General features: G+C 50.6%; 1 protein-coding gene across 1 annotated transcript in view; it reads right to left on the reverse strand.

Moving 5' to 3' along the window:
• The window catches only part of PLXNC1 (plexin C1), a gene marked incomplete at its 5' end in the record, with an annotated part of 169,094 nt that overhangs the window by 23,833 nt on the left and 120,504 nt on the right, over positions 1–24,757 (reverse strand). Inside the window, 3 exon segments of the mRNA XM_015564527.1 lie at positions 2,745–2,848; positions 5,001–5,178; positions 21,712–21,858. Coding sequence (XP_015420013.1) covers positions 2,745–2,848; positions 5,001–5,178; positions 21,712–21,858 — 429 coding nt within the window.

The following is a 24,757-nucleotide window of genomic DNA, read 5'->3' on the forward strand; positions in this document are numbered from 1 at the left end:
ACAAGGAAAATTTTTGAAGCCTGTGTCCTCATCGTGTCATTTATTACCGCCATGTGGTGACGCTGGGGTATGAGGCCAATAAATCACTTGGACGGGAAGTGACTACAGGCCAGATTAATTTCATTATCATCCCTAAGCAGATAGGTGTCTAGCGCGGCCGATGTCTCCAGCAAAGACTGGTGTTCTCTCTCTCTCCCGACAGCCTTCCCCGTGCCTTGCAGGCAGCTGTGGTGGATCCTCCTTTTCCTGGCCCAGAGTCCTGTCTTCCCTCAGTGGTGGGGAGTGGCCACTCCCCTTCCCCTGGGGCCCACCCCCTGCCTCCAGCTTGCCAGGGGACACCAAGAAGCCTGGCCAGGGTGCCCCTCTCCTCGCACCGCACATTAGTCAAAAGCAGCGAGAGAGGGCTGTGCTCCTCCCAAACTCACTGAGACAGGCTGGCCGCCCAGACAGGGGCGGAGGAGGAGGTGGCTGGGGGTCTGCACCCTGAACGTCACAGAAGCCCGAATGAGCTCCTCCCCAAGCTCTTCCACCCGCGACAGCATCCTTCTCCCCTGGACTCCCTCTGGGGCAGGGCTGCTCCAGCGTGGCCCACCAACGGGACACGTACTTCCAGAAAGTTCCCTGGGGTTTCTATAATCTCCAAGGCCACGACCAGCTCTGGACAAGTGGATTCTGAGGTTGGAAGGTCCGAGCTGCCGGAGGGCAGCACAGGAGCCAGCGGCTAATCCGCAGCTCTCTCTCTGGGTGCCCCGGCAAAGGCTCAGGGGCAGCACCCGCCGCTGCCGCCCACAGCAGCTGCTCCAAACTGGGCGTGAGACCCACTCAGCACGGCCCACGGACGTCCAGAAGCCGAGCCTGGGGAGCGAACACTCTCGGCTCCTCCTGCGGAGGGAGCGGGCGGGGCGGAGGGCCTCCTGGCCGACACGTCTCCCAAGGACCGTCCGCCACGAAGGAAGGAGGCACCCCGGCCCTCCAAGCGGCCTGGGAGCTGCTCCTCTGGCTTCTTCGTCTCTGAAAGGGCCCCCACATCCATGCCTTGCCCTGCCATCCCCGAGGGCCATCCTGACCGTCCATCCCTTGTGTCTCTCTCCCACCCGCACAGCTATGTCCACCTCCTGCCGTCTCTGAATCCACCCACTGTCCATCCCTAGTGCCACTGTCATTTCCGGTCAGCGTCATCCCTCACCTGAAATCCAGGTTTGCATCCCTTACATCCATGCTCCACGCACAGCCAGTCATTTTCTGAAACGCAACTCTCCCTGCTTAAGCTTCTCCAGGGGCTCCCCACTACTCTTGGGGTAAGATTCAGCCCCTGAAGAAGCTGGCTGGGCCTGCGTGATGTGCACCTTCCTTCTCGCCTCTGCCTACCTGTTCGTACCTCCTGGAGAGGCCGCTGTGTGAACTGGTTACGCCTCACACCGGAGAGCCCAACTGCCGGGGTCAAAGTCTTGACTCTGCCACTGTAACCACTGCTAAGTCTTTGAGCCTCACTGTACCCTTCTGTAAAGTGGGTTAATAACAATACCAACTAATGGAACTGCTCTAAGATAGAATGAGTGACATAAGGAGAAATGCTAGGTGAGCCTGTGGCACAGAGGAGGGGCTCCGTAAAGGCTGGCTATTATTACCTCCCTGACCCCTCTCAAGTTTCAGCCAGTCTAAAGTAGTTTTGTGGAAAAACACGCATGTTCTCCCATCCCTGCTAGATGTGCTGGCATCCCACCCCGGGCTGGTTAAGTTCAGGTCTCAGCTTAGTCATAGCTTCCTTCCCAGCTCCAAGCCTCAGCACTACTCCAACATAAGGTGTTGCCTCATTACTTGTGTCCTCTCCCCTTCTCCACCCCTCCCCAGGGCTGCAGGACCTGTGAGGTCAGGGACCTGGGCTCTGTTCCTCATGTAAGCACCCCAGGCTCTTAGCACATAGTAGGTATTCAACAAAGATTTGGATAATGTTGCTGAATGACTCCCAATATCCCAGTGTGTTCAGGAACCTTCCCTGCCTCCTCTCTCTTGTTCTGTGCCCCTCACCCACATGGACACTCACTCAGCATGTGGGTCAGGGCCCAAAGGAGGTATCGCTGACTGTCACAAACAGGACATGTAGAGCTTCTTCAGAACACAGGACCCTACACCAAAACTCCCGCGGTTTGTACGGACCCTGGAGAGCGGGAGGCTTTGTCAAGCTAAATGACTACTCTAGGGCAGTGGTCGGCAAACTCATTAGTCAACAGAGCCAAATATCAACAGTGCTTCTTCAAAATAGACTTGCCCAGGCCAAAAACCGACTTCTGCGCATGGGCCACAAAGTTTCAATCGCACTGTACGTGCGCGCCTACACGTGGTATTTTGTGGAAGAGCCACACTCAAGGGGCCAAAGAGCTGCATGTGGCTCGCGAGCCACAGTTTGCTGACCACGGCTCTAGGGCTTTGCTGAGGAACATGTTGAGAGGCCAGAGAATCTCATAAAGGTGACGTCTCTCACCTAAACTACAGGGTGGAGAGCGATCGGCTCACTGAAAGTCAAAGTTTAGGAGAGGGGAACCCGGAGGAAGCCGTAGTCCAGGAGAGCAGTAATCCATGGGCTCCGCCAAATGAGCAACTGAGGAAAACTGTCCCAAACTATTCCAGAAAGTGGCTGGGAGTCTCGTGATTTTTAAGAAGAATTTACAAGGTACCAGAGATGACCTCATCCAGTCGGGCTTGGCGATGAGGGCGGGCACGTGGGGGCCGAGCCTTGTCCTTACCTCGTAGTGGCCAATGGTGTTTAGCTTGGTGATTCCGTCTTCCAGGATCACGGAGGAGCCGTCGATGTCCAGGAGTTCTTTCTGCCGTGTGCCCACCTGAAGCTCTGGAGAAAAGCCAAAAAGAGAGTTTTGTGCGCTTTTAAGATGACTGGGAAATTTTAAGTGCTGCCCTGTCACTTTTGCAAATATTATTTACGAACTGAATAAAGTGGGAAGTATTTCTTTGAACGTTTACAGATGTATCAGCCAGACCGGTAGCCTGAGTTTCGTTGTTTCAGTTTTGTGTTGAGGCTTGACTTTTAAGACCACTTTCCCCGGAGGCTGTTCCTCCGGGGCTCCGCCTGGAAGCGAAGCCAAATGAAGAGAGTGACACCTGAGAGGGACTAGCCCCTCAGGAAACTCCCAAAGCCATGCTGCACGCCCACCCACGCGTCTGCGCTCACAACAGGCACCGCCTTCTGTGGGCCCCTGGGTGGGGGTGCTGCTGGGCTAATGTCCCAGAAGTCAGGGCTCAAACGCCATCACAGAGCTGCCAACTTGTGCCCGGGGGTCAGAATGTGGCCCACGGATGTGTGTTTTCTCTTTTTGTGAAACTGCACCATGTTTTCCTTATTATTTTAATGTCAATTCAGCACCAACATTTAATGACCGGGATGTTGCACATAAAAATTTGGAATCTGCTTTCTCTCTTAAAAAACAGGACCCTCTGGCAACACGGACCATACAGGCCCACCATTGGCGGCAGCTAAGTGGCACTGCCCCCCTAGATGGGCTTTCTTTCCCCATTAGGACAAGCCCCACCACTTCCTGTTGTCCTAGGCAGGCAGGCAGGCAGGCCCACCGTGTCTATACTTCCTGCCCTTGAGCATCTGAGGGTGTGAGCGCCTGCCTGGGGTCTGAGCCTCGCTGCTTCCAATACACTCTAATGGCTGGTCTCCCAGACTCTGCTCAGTGTCCTGAGGCCAGCCCTGGAACAGTGGCAGATCAGCAGCCTCGCAGAGCCTGCCTGCTGGCACCGAGTCCCATTCCCACCAGCCGACTCGGGAAACTTCCAGCTGGCTTGTCCCGCTCCCTGCCTTCCCATCAGGAGCCAGGAGCACAGGGCGGACACAGAGCCGGCAGTGGTGGAAGGACCACCACCACCTGGCTCCATGTCATCTCTCTGCAGTCAGGGCCACTCATGTGTGAGAGGCAGGCTCAGGGCAAGGAAGCTGATGGTCCTGGTCCCGTTTCCTGGCTGAGCTGCCCTTTGACCCTGCACCTAACCAATGAGCTAAATAGGTCTTCAAGTGCCCAGCAGTCCATCCCATGACAGCCAATGGGAGAGAAGCAGAGGGGAGGTGCCTCTAGAGTCTAGAGACCCTGCTTCCTTTACGGGCGGGTCTCGCAGTGGCTACATGTTTACCAGTTTCATTCACATTTGCCCACCCTGTCCCCGGGCCTCTCTCAATGGCCTGTTTGTTAGCAGGTCTGACCGGGAGGGTGGGGTGGGGTGGTTTTAATTGCTTGCTTAGTCGCGGCTTCAACTGCACGTGGAGGGGAGATGAACCTTGTTAGGCTGTCTGTCACTGCTGTGATTTTACTCTTCTTTCCCGTCCCATTATCTGCTATAAAATCCCATGACAGTCTCCCGCAAGGGCTGTGTGCAGCTCAACTTTACAATGTTGATGAACATTTGAGTGAAGTGAGCCCTGCTAGCCCCCTCACACATATGCTCTCCTTTGCAGTGTACCAATAGAGCCCGGCAATGAATGCACAGCAGATGCTGCTGGTGCTGGGGGAGGGCGGAGGAGGCACTTAGCGCAGGACGAGATTAGCAGAGAGGAAGATGACCTTTCCACACGCTGGAGCTAGCACCCCGAGTCTGAGCCCCCTGCTAATGACACTTGGTACCAAACAAACAAATCAAATGCCAACAGGAAACGCGGCACAGACCAAGGGAGGGCACAGGTTTCACACTTTGTGGTACTTCCTGATGCAGGGGGAACCCATTTGGTCTTAGGGTAGCAATCTCACGCATCTCATTTACAAACCTAATATTTAAAACACCAGCATCTCTGAGGGGTTACGATTCCAGGAAGAATCAGGACGCTGTCGGAGAGCATCGCAGTCTCGGGGCCCCTAGAAGTGCCCTCCAGGAGCAACAGGCCAAATAAGCGTCACAGATGGAGGCTTCCATGCTGGGGGCAGGGAGTGAGGGGGGAACAGGGGTGCTCATCAGGGGTCTGGGACAAAACAGCTCCCACGTTGCCTTACCAAGACAAATCTCATTCAGCTGAAGTCCATAAGGAGAGCCGTTTTTGCTGAGGAATGCTTGGAAAATCTTTTCTTTGGCTTGGCCTATAGTATCACAATCAAGAACATTGACTGAAATATTCCGACAGACATCTGCACTGTCGTTTTCCGGGATCTTTTCAAAGACGACGTTTAATGCCTGTGAGAACATAAACAGGGTTTCAAGTCGATTAGGTAATTGCAATCTGAAAGGCACTCCTACAAGACACGAACTCGGCGAGCCCGACCAATACCACGGATGGCACATTAGCAACCATTGCACTGTATTATCTTTTAATCTTTTTCCCATAATCCATTCTTTTCAGGGATAATGAAAAGGAAAACAGCAAGTTAAAACTCTCATTTAGAGCATGTATTGAATAAATATATCTGAGAGTAAACTATATATACTCATAAATGTTCTAAAAATGGTGTTTTCTAATTTCATCCTCAAAAATAAATTTAAAAACTTGCTTCCACAGTAGATGAGGGCAGACTGGTGATTATCTTTTTATTAACAGAACCACAGAGTCCCAGGAGTGAGGTTGCAGGTGACGGGAAAGGTTATGCGGTCCCTGTACTGACCAGGGGGAAGAGGTCACTTTTTAATATGCAGCATTAATTATGGTAACACTCATCGTCCCCTCCAGACTGTTTCCCGAGCCCTCATTAAAACACTGAGATGCCCACCCTGTGCTATTATCTGGGCATTAATTATTTTACATTTCAGGGCCATTACTTAATGTGTTGTCAGTTAGCATTCTCCCAGTGCAGCAAGAATCAGATGAACTGCCCGGCTCAATGGTTGAGCGTCGACCTATGAACCAGGAGGTCATGGTTCAATTCCCAGTCAGGGCACATGCCTGGGTTGCAGCTCAATCCCCAGTGTGGGGCATGCAGAAGGCAGTTAATCAATGATTCTCTCTCATCACTGATGTTTCTATCTCTCCCTCTCCCTTCCTCTCTGAGATCAATAGAAATATATTTTTTTTAAAAAGACTCAGACGAATGGGGGAAGGAAGACCTTTGTGAATGCGTGAAAACATCAAGCCAGGAATGTTTCAAAACTAATTTAAGAGCAATTTCAGGTTTACTCTGTCTAAGAACAAATGCACACATCAAAAACAACAAAGTTTTTTTTTACTGCAGATCATTGGGGAAGCTGAGTCACGGATGTGCTAAGAGTATTATATAGTTGGCATAGCATACAGCTTTGAGTCTAAGGCATCTTGGAGATCAAGGGGCAAAAGACCTGGATAGGGTGTGAAATGCACACTAATTTAACATTTTTGAGCCTGGCTGTGATGAGGGAATATGAAATGATTAACTACTGAAAATGTTTAAAAAAATGAAAACACAAATGATGTGGAGAATGGGGTCCTTAGGGTTAACAACTTCCATGTGTGTATACTAACGGTACCTGCCTTCTAGTGTTGTTATGAAGATTAAATGAGATAATGCATGTCAAGGGCCTGACACAGGGCCGGGCTGCTGGAGGATAATAATAACGGGGATCAGTCATTTCATGTAACTTCCTGCAATTATTACTATAGGCATTGGAAACAGATTGTGGCTGCGCACACAGGACTCTGACCACAAGCTCAGTGTCTGTCGGAGGAAGGAGGATGCTGCCGGCAAGCAAAACTGGAAGAACACCTGCTCTAGGGTCAGCCTCCTGGGTTCAGTCCCACCCTAACCAGCTGGTAACCTCTCTGCAGCTGTTTCGTCACCTGCAATGAGGGGGTAACAATGGGCAGCGCCTCCCGGGTTCCTGTGACAATGGGCTGAATTAACCAGGCAGCACCTCGAGCAATGCCTGGCTCAGGGGTGCTTGGGATGATACAACTTGCGGACCAAGGACATGGACAAGGGGCTTCTGAACTCTGGGGCGGTTCTCAGGAGCGTGTCTTCTCGTCATTGCCTATAAATCTTGCCCCCACAATCCTGTTTCCAATTATGCAACAGTCCGCTTGGGCCCAGTGCTAACCACAGGAGTCAGGACTCTGAGTCAGCGGCTCTGAGCTGAGGTTTGGCGGTGAGCTCAGTCGGCCTGTGTGAGTTCCTCCTGGCCCGGAGTTGCTCCCTTGCCTGCTCTCAGAGCACATCTATGTTTGGGCCACTCACACCCTGGGAGGGTATGTGGAACACCTCTCTGCTCACAAAGCCCAAAGTACTGGACTGGAGAGCAGGCAGGGAGGTCCTGGCGGAAGGGCAGCTGGCTATGGGGCGGGCTGTCTGGAAGGAACTGACATGGCGAAGCTTCAGGCCAGAGTCCGCTCCCTCCCTCCCTTGTTTGGCAACATTACTGAGGCCTCTGGAGCCAGTCAACCTGCCAAGTGCATTTCAAGACATTCTTTTTAAAATCATAAGATCCTGGGGAAGATGTTGTATAATCCTCAACCTCATTTTAGAGCGAGGAAACTGAGGCACAGAGGGGCCAAGTGACTTGTGCCAGGGACGCAGCTCATAAGTGGCAGAGCCAGAAGTTGATGCCATGAACCACTGAGTGATGGGCCACCCCTCCCACCAGCCTCCTCCCTCGCCCTCCTTCCACCTGTAGCCCCCAGGGACCCCGCTTTGGCTGAGGCTGTGAGTAAGGTCCTACCTTAGATCCCAGCACAAAAGGGGATTCAAAGGGGGCAGCAGGGTAAATGCGAGTCCTGCCCGCTAAGGTCTGCGCAGACTTGCCCGTGTCTCCCCGTGTCTCCCCGTGTTCCCCTCCCATGGGCTCCGCCCTGGGGGTGGCGGTGGTGAAGCTATTTCACAGGCTTCCGAAGATAAAGGAGAATAGAGAGCACCTGTCATCAGAGCTCCAGCAAGCCCAGCCCTTGAACAGTTTTATGGGTATTTGTGAAATAACACTGTGTGACTACTAAAGGGCACTATTGTCTTTAACAAAAACACCGCTTTATAGGCAATAAATGTTCTTAAAAACATAACCAAAAGGAAAAGAAATCTTAACTGGATGTAAAATAATGTGAACCTGCGCTGCCTCCACAGCTGGATGGGGGAAATACGGAAAATGACAATGTACAGAGTCCACAGGGAATTCTGAGAGTACATTCAGACACAAATGGATTTGTGTTCATTTCTCATGCTGTTAGCACTTACTATTCAACAGCAGTTTCCTAACGTGTAGGGTGTAGTCAGGCTCAGAGTGAGCCTCTTCACTCAACCCGGCCCTGAGGGCCAAGTCTCCACTCCCCTTCCAGATACAGAACAAGTCTTCCCTTACTCTACTCTCCTCCCTGCTAGGGGCTGGGTGTCCTTGTTCTTGGGGAATTGTCTAATTCACATTTTAGTGGAGAAGTAAAGCATCACCTGTGAAGCAACATGCAGCCACCAGGTGCAGCTCGATCACCCTCGGTCAGTGGTCACAAAGAATCGGGCAAAGTCAGGGGGCTCAGGCCCTGACAGAGGCAGCCCCTGCCCCCTGCCCCTGCCTGCTCCTTCCAGCTGAGGCGCCTGGGCCAGCCACCTAATAACTCTGAGCTTACAATTCTCCTTGTTCTAATCTTCAAAGAGTGATGCGATTCCTAAGTAAGAACAAGTAGCCAGGTTGGCACGGTTCAATGGGTGAGCATTGGCCTATGAACCAGGAGGTCATGGTTCGATTCCTGGTCAGGGCACATGCCCGGTTTGCAGGCTCAATCTCCAGTGAGAGATGTGCAGGAGGCAGCCGATCAATGATTCTCATCACTGATGTTTCTATCTCTCTCTCTCTCTCCCTTCCTCTGAAATCAATGAATAAGTAACGAATAACAACTAAGAATAGCAAATTAAGGAGTGCTTCCGGTGTGCCAAGCGCCATTGTAAATGATGTGTATTCATATATGTAAATTAACTCCGAAACAACCCTATGATACACAGTCTATCACGACTCCCATTTTACAGATGAGAAACAGAGGCACAGAGAGGGTAAGTAAAGTGCACAAGGTCACCCACTGAGAGCGCGGTGAGGCAGGCACTCTGTCTCCGTGATCTTAGACACGTGGGGATCCTGTCTTTCAAAATATGGAAGTGTTTTGTAAACTGAGCATGGTCCAAATCTATGGGATGGCGATTAATTTTTAATACCCACAAAAGGCTAAAGTGCTCTAAAATGTAGAACTGTCTCCTTACCAGAAAGCTAGCCTTCGGGTAAGAGAAACCTCTCTAGCTCTCCCTATTTCGTTGGCATGCAAGTGTCAGCAAAGCCTGGGCAAGAGATATGGTTGATAGTCCAATCAGCAGCCATCGCTCCTCCTTTGCTCGGGAAGACCAGGTGTCGACAGCACTGGGCCTAGACTAGATTAGATCAGTGGCAACTGCCTTCTCCATCACGGGAGATCAGTCATGTGACCCGTTCTGGCCAATGAGACAGAATAAAAAGGGAGAACAGTGCTTAGAGCTGTGGTCGCTATTTTGTGACTAGGAAGCAAGGCCTAAAAGGAGCATGAAAATGGTGACTCAGAGCTTGACACTGCTGAGTGGGTAGACCAGCCTTGGGCCTACTGACCTCCAGACTTTGTGCGTTAGAATGAAATTCCATGCTCTTACTAGTTCAGGCACCGTTAGTCAAATTTTCCCTTACTTACCGCTGAAGACACCCAAACTGACAGAGCTGGCCTTGTTGATGCTGTGGGAGATAAACCCATTTACTGACAATCATCTACTTTGCATCTACTATATGCAGGGCGTTGCAGATGAGATACAAAGGAGAACTTGGCACTGAGCCTGCCTGAGTAGTATTTGAAAACTGGTAGAACTATGATGGGATACACACAACAAATTCTAATATCAGATAGGAAACAGTAGGTATAGATGAAGTTTCAGAGGTTCAGAGAAATATTACCTCTAGCTTAAAGGAGAGATTTCAAAGGGAGAGAAATCAGGGAAGGCTGCATGGAGGAAGAGACATTTGAATTGTATCTGGAAAGAAGCTGCATGTACAGCAGTACATGAGGAAGCCTCTGAACCATTGATATACTTGGCTTTAATTCTAATTAAACTGGTGAGCAGCAAGCTTCAATCTTTCATGCAGGCTACTAAGTCAGGAAATCTAGTTAAAGAATCTCAATTCCTTTGGGTAGAACAGAGGGTGGAGGACTTGAAGAACCCTGTTTGTATTTCCAAAACCACCACCTGCTATCTGAGAGAGAATCCTTGTACTATTTACTAGTATAGAAACAAAAGGTAAAGAAGAGAAAACTTCCTTCTAATGAGGTTTTAGGTTTCTAATAATAATAGCCAGCACTATTGAGCACTTACCATGTACTGGGAATTGTCTTAAATGCTTTGCTAATTCATTTAATCCTCACAACAGCTCAATCAAGTGAGCACTATTATCAACCTAATGGTTGAAGATACTGGGGCACAGAGAAGTTTAGAAATGTGTCCAAGACTGCACAGCTGGTGATGTCATAACTAGGATGTGCCCATGCTCTCAACGTGGAAGCCAGAAGGTCCATAAGGCAATTAACATCTAAGCACAGTCCCAGCCTGCCTGAGGTCTTTGGTAAGTGCCTCAGAGCAGGCAGGGGGGACATGAACACTTGGCAGGGGAGGCTCTGCCTCCGCACCTTGGCTTGGCATGAACCCGCTCAACCGGACGCACCCACAGGCATTTTCATGGAGCTCATGTTTGCCCAGAATAAAGATGAGCTTTCCCAATGATGTGGTGAAGTCTGGCCAATGAGATGAAGTGGATATGCTCTGCAGAAGTCTCTGGGAAACTGTCTTAAAAGACAGCTGTAACCACCTGTCCCCCTTTCTATAGTCTAGGTTACGTCCTGCTGGCTGGAATGTAGAAGGAGGCTGGGGGGTGAGCGAACACCTTAGGCCATGGGGTGACCTGAGGACATGAGAGAGAAGGAGCCTGGGACCGAGAGGATGTCCCAGAGTAGAGGCGCCCAGCAGTGTTGGGCTGCTTGCCCCAAAGCTTCATGTGGGAGAGAAATAAACTTCTCCACTACTGAAGCCACAGGTATCTTGGGTCTCCATTTCTTGAAGCAGAACCACATCCTAATGGATTCAGGAACATGCCTCTTGCAAAGAAGGGTTATTACAAGGGTAAGGCTATTTGGAAGACGCTTGGCCCAGAACCCAAAGAAAGACCAGACTGTAAGGGCCCTTTTGTACTATGTCACAAACCAGCCCCTTTAGGTGGTAGTTGCTCAAGTTTATATTGTGGTCTCCTGTTCACATCTGCCCAGCGGGATGTTGTCTGTCCTGGGTTGTAAACGCCCAGATACAGGAGTTACAGGTAACATTTTGAATAGTAACATAACCTTTTAATTACAATGGATTCAGCTAACCAACTTGCTGCATCCGCCAACCTATATAATAAAAGAGAAACATGCAAATTAACCATCCCTCTGCTACGCTCAAGCCATGCCCACCAACCACACCCACCAGCCGATCAGAAAAAGAGAAACGCAAATTACCCATCCCTCTGCTACGTTCAAGCCATGCCCATAAGTTACACCCACCAGCCAATCAGGAGCGAGTATGCAAATTAACCCAACTAAGATGGCGGCAGCCACGGAGCTGGAGCAAGCAGGAGGCTTGGGTTACCCCCAGTGATGGAGGAAGCCAAGCTTCCTGCCTGCCCTGGCTGGCCTTCAGCTCCACTCAAGGTTACAAAGTTTCAGTTATAGAAGATAAATAAATCCCAGAAAAAAAAGAAAAAAAGAAAAGAGAGGCTGAGAGCTTGGATTGCCGGAGGGGCGTGGCCAGCCTGGAAATGGCCCTCAGCCCCTCACCCAGGCTGGCCAGGCACCCCAGTAGGGACCCCCAACCTGAAGGGGGTGTGGCCAGCCTGAAAACAGCCCTCAGTCCCCCACCCAAGATGGCCAGGCACCAAAACGGGACCCCCACCCTAATCCAGGACACCCTTCAGGGCAAACCAGCTGACCCCCATCCGTGCACCAGGCCTCTATCCTATATTGTAAAAGGGTAATATGCAAATTGACCCTAACAGCAGAAAGACTGGAAATGACTGGTTACTATGACACACACTGACCACCATGGCGGTGGTGGTGGGAGTCTCTCCCGCCTCCTCAGCAGCACTAAGGATGTCTGACTGCAGCTTAGGTCTGCTCCCTGCTGGCAAGTGGGCATGCCCCGAGGGCTCCCAGGCTGCCAGAGGGATGTCTGACTGCCAGCTGAGGCCGATCCCCCAGGGAGCAGGCCTAAGACAGCAGGTGGACATCCCCCAAGGGGTTCCAGACTGCAAGAGGGCACAGGCTGGGCTGAGGGACCCCCCAAGTGCACAGATTTTTGTGCACCGGGTCTCTAGTCCTATATAATAAAAGGCTAATGTGCAAATTGAATGAACAGTGGAACAACCGGTTACTATGATGTGCACTGAACACCAGAGGGCAGATGCTTAATGCAGGAGTGAACACCACTCAGCCAGAAGACAGGCTCATGCTGATGAGCACAGTGGTGATGGTGGGAGCCACCCCCACCTCCGTAGCAGTGCTAAGGATGTGCAACTGCTGGCTTAGGCCCACTCCTCTGGACTGCAAGAGAGTGCAAGCCAGGCTGACGGACCCCCCTGAGTGCACGAGTCTCATGCACTGGACCTCTGGTCATCAATAAATAACCAACCAGAAAGAATGATAAGGGGATACTTTCTGCTTAGCAGACCTTAAGAGTTAACAAGACAAAAAGCTCACATAAGAAAAACTATTATAAACTAGTGGCCTGGTGCATGAAATTCATGCACATTAAAAGGGGATTAGAGGCCGAAACCGGTGTGGCTCAGTGGATAGAGCGTCAGCCTGCGGACTGAAAGGTCCCAGGTTCGATTCTGGTCAAGGGCATGTACCTGGGTTGCGGGCGCATCCCCAGTGGGGAGTGTGCAGGAGGCAGCTGATCGATGTTTCTCTCTCATCGATGTTTCTAACTTTCTATCTCTCTCCCTTCCTCTCTGTGAAAAATCAATAAAATATATATATAAAAAAAAAGGGGGATTAGAGGAAATATTTCAATATTGCTATTTGCCCTTTCTTTATAATAGAAGTGTCAGAGATGAAAGAAAATTAATAAAATGTATATGAAAATCTTCCTTCTGTCAGAGTCTGGGGCACACCACGGAACCCAGAGTCAAGTCCCCTCCCACCCACATGCACCTCAAAATCACGCAAGACCCAGACCTGGCTGGTCCCCGCATTGGGCTAGATCCAGACCTGGCTGGCCCCACCCTTATCAAGCCCTGCTGGGTGGGGGACGCGGCCTGAGATCCACTGTCAAGCCCTGCCGGGTAGGGGGATGTGTCTTGAGGTCCCTGTCTAGCCCCGCTGGGAGGGGGGGCGCAACCTCCGGTCCCCTGTCAAGCCCCGCTAGGTGGGGGGCGTGGCCTCAGGTCCTCTGAACCAGTGCCAGGGCTGGGGGTGTGGCCTGAGGTCCCCCATCAAGTCCTGCCGGGTGGGGGGCACAGCCTGAGGTTCTCTGGACTGGTGCTAGGGTGGGGGGGTACAACCTGAGGTCCCCCGGCCTGGCACTGGTGCGGGGGGAGCAGCCTGAGGTCCTCCAGCCCAGCACCGGGGTGGGGGGTGCACCTTTAGGTCCCCCATCAAGCCCCACCAGGCAAGGGGCACGGCCTGAGGTTCCCGGCCTGGCACTGGGGCAGGGGGCGCGGCCTGAGGTCCCCTGGCCTGGCGCCAAGGTGGGGGGCATGGCCTGAGGTCCCCCATCAGGCCCTGCTGGGTAGTGGGGCATGGCCTAAGGTCCCCTGTCAAGCCCCATGGGGGGGGGAGGCGCAGAACCTCAGATCCCTGCTGATTGTTCATTAAGGCTCATTATGGGAACTTGGCCACCACTGTGGGTGCAGCCATCTTGTGTTACAGAAACCTCTGCCTCCGCTGTGAGCACCACCATCTTTGTGGTGGAGTGATGGTCAATTTGCATATTCCTGCTTTATTATATAGGATAACTAGAGGCCCAGTGCACAAAAATTCATGCACTGGAGGGGGGCTCCCTCAGCCTGGCCTGAGCCCTCTCACAGTCCAGGAGTCCTCAGGAGATGTTCTACTGATAGCTTAGGCCCGCTCTGTGGGAGGCGACCAGGCCGGCCAACCAGGGGATGGAACCACCCCCATCACCCTGCCGCTGCTGCCTGGCCTCCCTCTGTGGGAGGTTACCAGATAGGCTGATCAGGGGATGGTGCCGGCCCCGCCCCCATCACCCTTCCACTGCTGCTGGTCGCTGCCCTCCCCCATTGCCGTTTCCTCCCTCTGCCCGCTGGCACATGCCTTGGCTTGCCTGGCGCTGCCTGCTCGCTGGCCCCGCCACCGTCCACTGGTCGTTCCGCCTTTCGGTCAATTTGCATATTACACTTTTATTATATAGGATAAGCACCTACACTGTGCTGGGCGGCACGGCTAGGCATCTTACACACATTATTTTCTGACTAGAGGCCCGGTGCACAAAAATTTGTGCACTCGGGGCCAGGGGGTCCCTCAGCCCGGCCTGTGCCCTCTTGCAGTCTGGGACCCCTCGGGGGTGACGACTTGCTGGCTTAGGCCTGCTCCCCAGGAGATTGGGCCTAAGATGGCAATCAGACATCCCTCTGGCAGCCCGGCAGCCTGCGGAGGATGTCCATTTGCCAGCGGGGGAGCAGACCTAAGCTGCAGTCAGACATCCTTAGCGTTGCTGATGAGGCAGGAAAGGCTCCCACCACCACCACTGTACTGGTAGCCATCAGCCTGGCTTGTGGCTGAGCAGAGCTCCCCCCTGTGGGAGCGCACTGACCACCAGAGGGCAGCTCCTGCATTGAGCGTCTGTCCCCTGGTGGTCAGTATGTGTCATAGTGACCAGTCATTCCCAGTCTTTCTGCTGTTAGGGTCAGTTTGCATATTACCCTTTTACAATATAGGATAGAGGCCTGGTGCACGGGTGGGGGCCAGCTTGTTTGCTCTGAAGTGTGTCCCGAATCAAGGTGGGGGTCCTGCTTGGGTGCCTGGCCAGCTTGGGTGAGGGGCTGATGGCTGTTTGCAGTTGGTCACACCCCCTTCAGGGTAGGGGTCCCCACTGGGGTGCCTGGCTAGTCTGGGTGAGAGGCTGAGGGCTGTTTTCAGACTGGTGGGCAAATGAAGCTCCAAGCCTCTTTTTTTCCTTCTTTTTTTTATTCTGGGATTTATTTACCTTCTATAGCTGTAGCTTCTATAATTGAAACATTGTTGCTTCCGGAGCTCAGAGCTGGGCCGGGGCAAGCGGGGAACCTTGGCTTCCTCCATCACTGGAGCAAGCAAGCCTCATGTTCGCTTCAGCTGCGTGGCTGCCGGCCGCCATCTTTGTTGGCAGTTAATTTGCATATCCTGCTGATTATCCAATGGGAAGCATAGTGGAGGTATGGTCAATTAAAATGTTCGTCTATTATTAGATAGGATATAGCAAATGTACAAGGTTGGGTACCTGTTTATAGATGAGGAAATAGGTTCAGAGAAGTTGAGTAACTTGCCCAAGGTCACACCACCAGTGAGTAAAGTGGCTGAGCCCACACTCATACCCAAGAAGGTCAGATTCTAAACCTCACCTCTTCTGTACTAACCACACAGCACCTGGTCATACAACCCCCTTCCTGGCTCACCAGCAGCTTTACCCAGCAGCCTTCATACAACATGGGGGTTTCAGATACTGAGGTGGTAAAAGAAGGCGGCAGGTGGCTGGAGGAGGAATTAGAAGCAGGGGAAGAGGCATTTTTCGTACACTTTCCCCACACTTTTGGGAGAAAGGGTGATCCAGCTACTTCATTTACTCCTCAACTGTAGGGAGCAGCTATAGGGTTAAGCCTCAGACTGACCTGTGGCAGAGCCACAAACAAGTCCCAGCTTAGAGGGCAGAGCCCTCTTAGCATAATTAAGCTTGACCTTATGACACCCCCTAGATCCTTCCTAGGTAGCTAATGGGCTGTGGGAGATGCAGCAAGTGCTGCCAAAACAAGTGAAACTCACAAGAACATTGTAACTATGGTGACCACTACCTTGTTTTTCTCTGACTATAAAATAAAGCCTCAGCTTGCCGTCTGGATTCTTCTCTGTGGCCTCAGCCAGGCACAGGAGATCCACTGAGCCCCAGCTATATTCTCTTTGTCTCTCTTTTCTTTAATCCTTCAACCCTCCCCCGCTCCACCTCAGGCTCACCAAACCCTTAGCTGTGCTGGCACAGCACATTCAACCATATTCCTAGCTAAGAAGGGCAGGGATGTTGCTTCATCCTTCCTGAAATACCTTATAATGCCTAGGAAGTAATTTTAAAACAATTTGTTACAAACCAGCAACTTTATCATAAAAGGTCTTAGGCCAATAATTACTTTCATTAAACAAAACTTATAAAATATATTTCTAGTGTCATTTCAGAGCCAACTAAAGGTCACGAGGAACGTCTGGTTTTTATACCAGACTGAGAGAGAGAGAGAGAGAGAGAGAGAGAGAGAGAGAGAGAGAGAGTTAGAGAGAGAGTTACTTCCAGAAGTGCAGCAAAAGCAGCGTGAGTTCTGAGTTAAAAGTGTGAGTCCCAGAGAAGATTCTGACCTGAGGTTTTTCTCAAGCTGGAGCCGGCAGCCCTGGGACAACCCGGCCAGTCGGCCCTGCATTACTGCTCTTGCCTGTGGACCTCCCCACCCCACTCCTTTTCCTGTCCCACCAAAGATGGAAAACATCAAGCTTCCTGGATCAAGGTGCTTAGCCTCACCGAATGAGGGAGGAAGGCCTTTTCCATTTTGAAGAAAAAAATTTAAGTTAGTGGTGAGACTTCGTCAAATTTCAGTTTTCACACAAAATTTCCTGTACTTGCTAGCATTTGCTCACACTTGTTCATGCTAGAATCACAGGAGAAGCTGTCTGATTTCGCCTCAAATGATTGATTTCAGCATTTCAGGTTTAATATGCGTTTTCAGTGTTTGGTTTTTGGCAAAGTTTGAGTTTCAGACTAGTAGAGAGTGGCAGGGCAGTTCAATGCTGTGTCCCCAGAGGAGAGAAAAGAGGCCTGGCCCTTGGGTTGGTGGGAGGGCAGATTCTAGTTCTTTTTCTTTATCACATCGAGCTCTAGATCAGGGCTGGCACACTTCCTGTAAAAGGCCAGATAGTAAATATTTAAGATTTTGCGGCCTGTATGGTCTCTGTTACGTCTACTTAACTCTGCATTTGTACAGGGACAGCCATTGACAATAGTAAATGAATGGACATGGCTGCGTTCCAATAAAACTTTACTTATAACCATAGGCAGCAGGGCCATGTTTGGCACATAGGCTGTTGCTTGCTGACCCCTGCTGCTCAAGGTAATAGTAACTTCAAATGGAATGCTGACGTTGACAATGCAGGAAAAGACAAATCTAAAAAATGCCTATTATCTCCACCACGATTTTCTATAAAAGTTACCATTCTCTAAGGGGCACACCTATAAATAAGGACCCTTAACAATGAGATAGTAGAGTCAAATTTGAGCCATAAAGAAGAAAATTAAATACTTTGTATTTAGGTAACTAAGTATTTTCTAGTTCCATGATTATGGGCGTGAGAAGAGTATGAAGGGGGAAGTCACTTAAGGCACTCATTTAACGTTAATTTCTCATTTTCCACTGCTTGCCATCAACTAGGGAATGACTTACCTAAAATGATTACAGAAAATGGTTTCACTTCCTTGATCAGGAAGCTCAGAACAGTAACTATGAAGTTAGTAATGGTTTCAGTATTATCGCAAGTCATAATGGAAATGATTTGCACTACGGTGGAGAGAACAAGGGAAAGAAAGCTCAAGGACTGTTAATTAACTTCACTGTTTCCCCACAAATGCTAGGAGTATTAAAAACAAGGTTGCTGGAGTGCAAACATCAGGACTTAATGAACAATGGGATGCAATGGAAGTAAGAGGGAATGACTTAATCGGGACAGTGGGTTAATTACAGGGATAATGAATCTTCTGGAAGGACAAACTAAATGGAACATTGGGAGCTGGGGAGGGTGGGGACAGCCACCGAGGTAAAGGAAGGAAGGCGATGAGGAGTTCCTGCTAGAGACGGCTAGAGCCCCGCTATATGTGAAGTATTTTATTAAACTTGATTATCCCCAACACGGAAACTACGAGGGGGGGAAAGACAGGCTGCTGTGGGCTGCTATCAACCTTTAATAAATCATAGTCAGGCCCTAACTGGTTTGGCTCAGTGGATAGAGGGTTGGCCTGAGACCTGAAAGGTCCTGGGTTCAATTCCAGCCAAGGGCACATGCCTGGGTTGTGGACTCGATCCCCAGTAGGGGGGCATTAAGATTTCTGGAGGCATGTGTCTGTGCTTTCTCAAGAACTTCTAATAATCTTAAAGACCCGCTCGCAGAGCAGTGAAGGAGGCAGTGGTATGTGTGGAGTGCCGCTGCCAGGCTGGGAAGATGCCATCTCTCCGCGGCAGCCACTGGCAGGCTCACTGCCTGGGCATAAGAGTTCAAAAGACACTTTCTTGACTAACTTTGATTACAAGTCAACCTTCGCTTGCTAATTCAGCACACTTGCTACGAGTTACTGGCTTTCCTCATCTCCTCCTCATTCTCCCCTGTGGCACACTTTCCTGGAACCCAACTCCGAAAGTCTTCACTTGCTGTTCCGAAGTTCCAGGAGATCTGCTTGGCGTGCATCCCTGTGACAGCGCACTCAGGGCCCCACCCCTGTGACAGAGCGCTCAGGGCCCACGCTGCTCCAGCAACAACAGCTGACGTGCCTAACACTTCGCGAAGCAGGGAAAGCCACAGAGCAGCAGGGTTTGCTCCTCTTCCAGCTGTTGAATCCGAATCCCTGGGTAGCAGAGGAAGACTCCAGTCCCGTGGCTGCTAACCTCCGTGGATGCCAGCCTGCGGGGGCCGGGCGACCTCACTGACCACCAGCCCTAGTAGAGCAGGATGGCTTCTGATGGCACCAGAGTGAGTGTGACCAGAGCCTTTTCTTAGATTTGAGGAAACACAGAGGCGTTTTCCTCCCAGGATGCAGGGAAGAAAGAATTATTTCCCGGAGCCCGTTAGTACAATGATTTCATGTAGAAGAAACTGGCAGGGTGTCTCTGTGTTCTAGAAAACACCCCACACCTCAGGGAGAACACATCCTAATCTTAGAGGTGTGAAACCTCGTGTTTAGGTTGTTATATGAGGCGCTGTGTTTCTGAGCATTTAGCCAGGTAAGAGTTCGGGGCCTCCTTTCCGCGTGTCTGTGCCCTGGCACCAGCCGGCGCTGCACGTGGCCAGGGGCTGCTCCGGGTCCCCCTGACTGTTCTCCCTGAGGGGAATTTACACACACACTCACCCCAGTGTGCTCAGCACACTTTGGTTTTCAATTACTTCAACCACCTCGGGCAAACTGAGAAAATCAAGACTTCAAACCACTAGGTGTGCCCACCAGGGAGGGGGGTTAAAGTGAGAATGAGGGGAGGAGGGAGCAGAGAGAGATGATGGTTAAAGCTGGGGAATGTGCCTGAAAGGAAATGAAAAACTTTAAATTTTTTATATTGACCTTCTGCTAAATTTTGTCACACAAGCATAGACTACCAGATCATGTGATTTCTCAGGAGCATCTAGTACAATCGTCCCCCATGAAAGAGAGGCTGGGCAGAGCCAATAAAAGGCACTCATGTTCACGGTCAAAGGCATGGCCCCTAGAAAGAAGTGGCCCATCCCTTTCCAGCTTCAACTCTAGACATCTGATGGCAAAACCCTATTTGAAAAGGAAGATTTACGTGGATATCTAAAATCATAATTTTCCCTTAGTCTTTTCCCAGGGACAGTAAAGGGAAAAAGAACCCAAGAGTCGACACGAATTTCTTCAACATCAGGAAACACTCTGATGATGAGTTGAGTGTTAACAAATCAGAAACACATGGTTTTAATTGACTGTGAAAAATAATGTTTCAAAATGAAAGGAAAAAGTGTTCAGATGTAAAGCATTAAGAGGGACTCAAATCTCAAAAGCTGCTTCAGGCATCTGAGGCCTGCCCCCCACCCCCAACCCCATCTTCTTTCCTCGCCTTCCTGTTGGGGTTCATGTTTTCATGACAGTCAATTACTGCTGGATTCCCTGACCTATATTCACTTGCAAGTGTGCCTCTCCGGGAACCTGCGGGGCTTCTAAAATGTTTTAAAAGTCAAAGCACAAACATCTTCTGATTTAGGACCAAGGCCCTGGGTGTGAAGACAAACTCAGGGTCGGTGGAAGCAGAGACAACAGGCCTGCATCAAAGCTCATCTTCTGATCTCCAAGATGCCAGTGGGGTCCTCCATCCCCAGAGACTCTGATATAATCAGTCCCAAGGAAAGACCCAGGCATTGGTCTACCTCAGTGGTTCTCAACCTTGGCTGCACATTAGAATCACCTGGGAATCTTTTTAAAATCCTGATTTCTGGGCCTCATCCTCCGGAAATTCTGTTTCTTTCTTATGGGGTGGGGCCTGGAAACCTGACACACCTCTGAAATGTGCAGCCAGGGTTGAGAACCACTGCTCTAGATGGTTCTAATGCATACTAAAGCTTGAGAACCACTGCACCTCACTGCCTCTCCCATGCAGAGAAAACAGAAGCCTCAACTTTCTGCTCAGCTTCCCGCCTTGTGGGTGGCGGTTGAGTGCACATGGTGCCATCTTCAGTGGAGGGTGAGCTATATCTTCCAGTGACCGAGAACGCGAAACAGCTGATCTGTGGGCTATTCTCCCACCAGAGAACATAACCATAACTCAGTCTACAGCAACGTGGAGCCTTGTCCAATTAGGGGATGAATTCTTCCAGGATGACACCGCTGTGCTCACCATGCAGAGCAAAGCCACAGGAGACGCAGCCCCTCACTGAGCGATTCCAAAACCTCACAGTAACTTTTTCCTGCTTCTCCACTAACGAGATTGTGAAGCAGCCCAGAGTCTCCATACGGCTAATGATCAAACCAAAACACAGCAATCTCTTCCCCAAGTCTCTATGAACAGAAAAGTACAGAATATTCCTAAGTAATTTTGGAGATACTTGCCATGCTTGATTCTCTAAAATTTCTGTATGTGCAAGAAACTAGCCCCTCTCCCTTTAGGAAGGGAAGGGGGTGGGTGGGGCGGGGACGGGTGAAAAGGAAGTTCGCAGATGGGCAAAACCCCCCAGCAGCCAGGCACTCATCTTCCTGCAATGATTTACAGCTTTCCTCCAAAAATAACTATGAGATCACAGAACGTTAAGTGCATGACACCAAACATTTGTAAATAATCCAAGAAAATAAAGTAAGGCCATCATGTTGCATGGGGAACGCAATGGAATTTGTCTTGTGTTATCGCTCTAAAAGAAGACGGCCTCAATTTGGCTGAAATATATCTTCACACATTGTTTTGCAGAGCAGAGCTGTTTGAGAAATTCTGATGGCAATTATAAGTGCTGAATGGGGAGTACTTTGCATTTCCTTTGACGATGCTGAAAGCTATAAGCAATCCTGGTATTAAAATCTTTGGAAATTGATGAGTACCCCAGGCATCATTACAAGACTTTCTCCCCCAACCAAAGTAATTAAAATCTATTATGTGAATACATGTTAATATTTTATCAACTACTGTTTTTAATTGACTAAACACGTGAAACCTCCCAGAAATAGGAATGATATCTGTTCATTTTAAATGACACCCTAGTCGCCACCCCCCGCCCCTCCAATTCCCAGCCAGACGTATTCCCGAGTCCGAGTCCGGATGGGAGCGTCAGCACGGACATACCACAGTGCTGAATTCCGGGACCTGCCACAGCAACCAGTCTTCGTTAAGGGTGTACAGGGCTTTGCACGTGATCACATCTACGGGACCCTTGTTTATTTTCTGGTTTAAAGTTGTCACCAACAAATAGAACGGCTCTCCAACAGTCTCCTTGGAAAAGACACAAAAGTGACAGTTAGCTCTCTGTGGAATCCACTGTGCTTTCCAAAGAATTAAAGTTTCAGTTTATGGCAGTACAACAGGAGACAGGAGGCAGTGTTTTCTAACAACCAAAGGAAACTCACAGGAAATACATACTCCTCCCCTTAGGACTGAGAGCGGGTGCGCGCGCGCACACACACACGCACCCACACACACACGTGCACATGCATGCACGCAGGCAGTGGACAGCCACGTGAAGTGCGTGTGGTGGTGGAGCACTCTTGTCTGCTGACGCCTGTGTGCAGACCTATGCTTGTCAGTTGGCTGTCACCTAAGAACACTCAGTAGCTGCGGAGGTTTAACCTTTGTATACATTCCTATTTAATTGCCTGTTTTTAAGAGAAAAACTGAAAATAGATGGCTTTTTAAAAATTCACAATAATTAGCCTTGGTAACTAGAATAAACATAAGGCCATTTTAGATGTTTGCCAAGAAGGATGCTTTTTGGCGTTAACAGCTTTTCATGAGGGAAGTGGCCTTCAGTTAGACAGCAGGCAGCCTTGTCTGAGTGCCTGCAGGCCAGTCCCGGGCTGTCCCAGCCCAGGGCGCAGTCCCGCCTGGCACCTTTGCTGGGCGGGGCCACAAGTGTGTCACCACCTTCCCCTGGACCAGAGCCAACTGCCAGCGCTAGGGATTTGCAAACATCCTGATGGCTCCTTTCTCCACACTCTGCCACCTGCACGTTCTCCCGGACCAGGGCTGCCAGCCCTGCTGTTACTGAAATGCCTCACATTTGTCCCTACTTTGTGGTCAAATGGAGTCTGGGCAGTCCAAGTGCAAGCTTGTGTGTTCTGCCTCTGCTGCAGCCTCTGCTAAATAATAAACACTCTATGAGCAACGGACATTAACCAGAATATGTGGGGGAGGAAGAGCAGGGCCAGACCCAGGAAGTCAGGCTGCCTTTGTGATGATGGAAGGTCAGCCACGTGACCAGTTCGTGAAGTCAAGCTTTCTGGCCACTGCATCTGGCTTTGAAAGGAGCATCCATGGACCGCTCTCCTGCTTTCCCTTGAACATGTAAACCGAGCCTTCTTTTAAGTCTCCTGGGTCCCTCCACCCAATCCCAGCCTTTAGACCAGCGGTTCTCAACCTGTGGGTCGCGATCCCTTTGGCGGTCAAACGACACTTTCACAGGGGTCGCCTAAGACCATCCTGCATATCAGATATTTACATTACGATTCATAACAGTAGCAACATTACAGTTATGAAGTAGCAACTTCCAAGGGCATGAGCCCTCCCCACTCCCGGAGCTTCCTCTTGCCCCTTCTGCCCCGACCGCCAGTGGGCTCCGTTATCCCTTCTCTCTCCCCTGCTGCAGCATCCTGAGTCTCCTCCTTACTGTAGGACAGAGGTGGGATGTTCAAAAATTCCCCAGGGGGAGACAGGGTTGGAACTAGTGCGCGGCATTTAAATTCCTTTGAGAAACTTCCTTTATTTTGTGGTCCACAACCACACTGCTCTCTTCTCTTCCCCTCCGCCCTCTTGGGTAATGTCCTGACCGCAGACCTAGAACCTCTGCTTCTCCTTTCCTCCAGCACATCAGAGACGGGGTGGTGCCCGGGTGAGGGGCTGGAGGTACCCACAGAGGAGATGGGGTAATGCCCTGGGGAGGCGCTGGAGGTGATCACAAAGGCTGGAGTCAGGGGCCAGGTGGGCACTCCTGGGCTGTGTGGACTCAAAGGAATTCTTCCAGGGCAGCTAGACTCGGATAACTAGCATCTCGTCTTACACGGCTGCTCACAAACGTGGTTATAACCCGGATGCCCATCAGCAGAATTCCTGGGGGCTCTTGTAAAATATTCTGGTGCCTGGGCCCTACTTTACACCCACATGCCAGACTCTCTAGCATGACCCCTTTGGCAGTCGACCGACCCTTTCACGGGGGTCGCCTAAGACCATCCTGCATATCAGATATTTACATTACGATTCATAACAGTAGCAACATTACAGTTATGAAGTAGCAACAAAAATAATTTTATGGTTGGGTCACAACATGAGGAACTGTATTTAAAGGACCAGAAGGTTGAGAACCACTGCTCTCGAGCTAAGGTCTGGCATCTGTTGTGTTAACACCTTCTTAGGGGACTCAGAGGTGGGCGTAGGAAGCCATGGAGCCCTGCGGTTTCTTTGTCACCTCTGAACACAAGGTCTAGGTTAGTCATACCTGCTGAGGGCAGAGGCATCTTGTCAGACCAGGGCACACAGTGGCCCGGGAGCTGGCCTGTGGCAGAGCCCTACTCACCCAACAGCCCCACTCCCATCCCCTCCTGTGAGGGCACCTAAGCTTGGCCCCTTCACTGTCCTTTTACTGTGAGACCTGACTCTGGCCCTGGCTGAGCCAGAGGCTTTCAGCATCTGTGGTCTCCTTCCATCCTTAAATCCTCGGCTGAGCCTGTAGGAAGGTCCCTGCCTCACCGGGGAGACAGTCAGTAAGCGGTGGCTCAGATCTCCCATCCCTGGGGCTGTCGCGTGCCAGCTGTGGGGCCTGGGGAAACACATCTATGCTGTGTGCCCCAAATCCCCGGGTGCAAAATGGTCATAAAGGTACCTACCTCGTGGGATTTAAATGAGAAAAGGTGAGCAGAGCTCCCAGCATGATGTCTGGCACATTCAATAAATGGCAGTAATTAATATTATTGTTACTTTGCTGCCAGAGCCTGGCAGGTTCACAGGGGTAGTTACCTGCGGTTACAGAGCCAGTGGTGCCGCCAAATGTTTGTGGGGCGAGGCAGGAGGACTAAGGCCGTCAGAGTCCTACACTATCTCGGGCACCTGGTGGGGGAGTCGGGGCCTCCCTTGCAGAAGGAATTATTCCACTGAAAACCAAAGTATCGCCCACTGGCTCAAT

The sequence above is a fragment of the Myotis davidii genome, unplaced genomic scaffold (genome assembly GCF_000327345.1).
Source record: "Myotis davidii unplaced genomic scaffold, ASM32734v1 scaffold581, whole genome shotgun sequence".
In the NCBI taxonomy this organism is placed as follows: Eukaryota; Metazoa; Chordata; class Mammalia; order Chiroptera; family Vespertilionidae; genus Myotis; species Myotis davidii.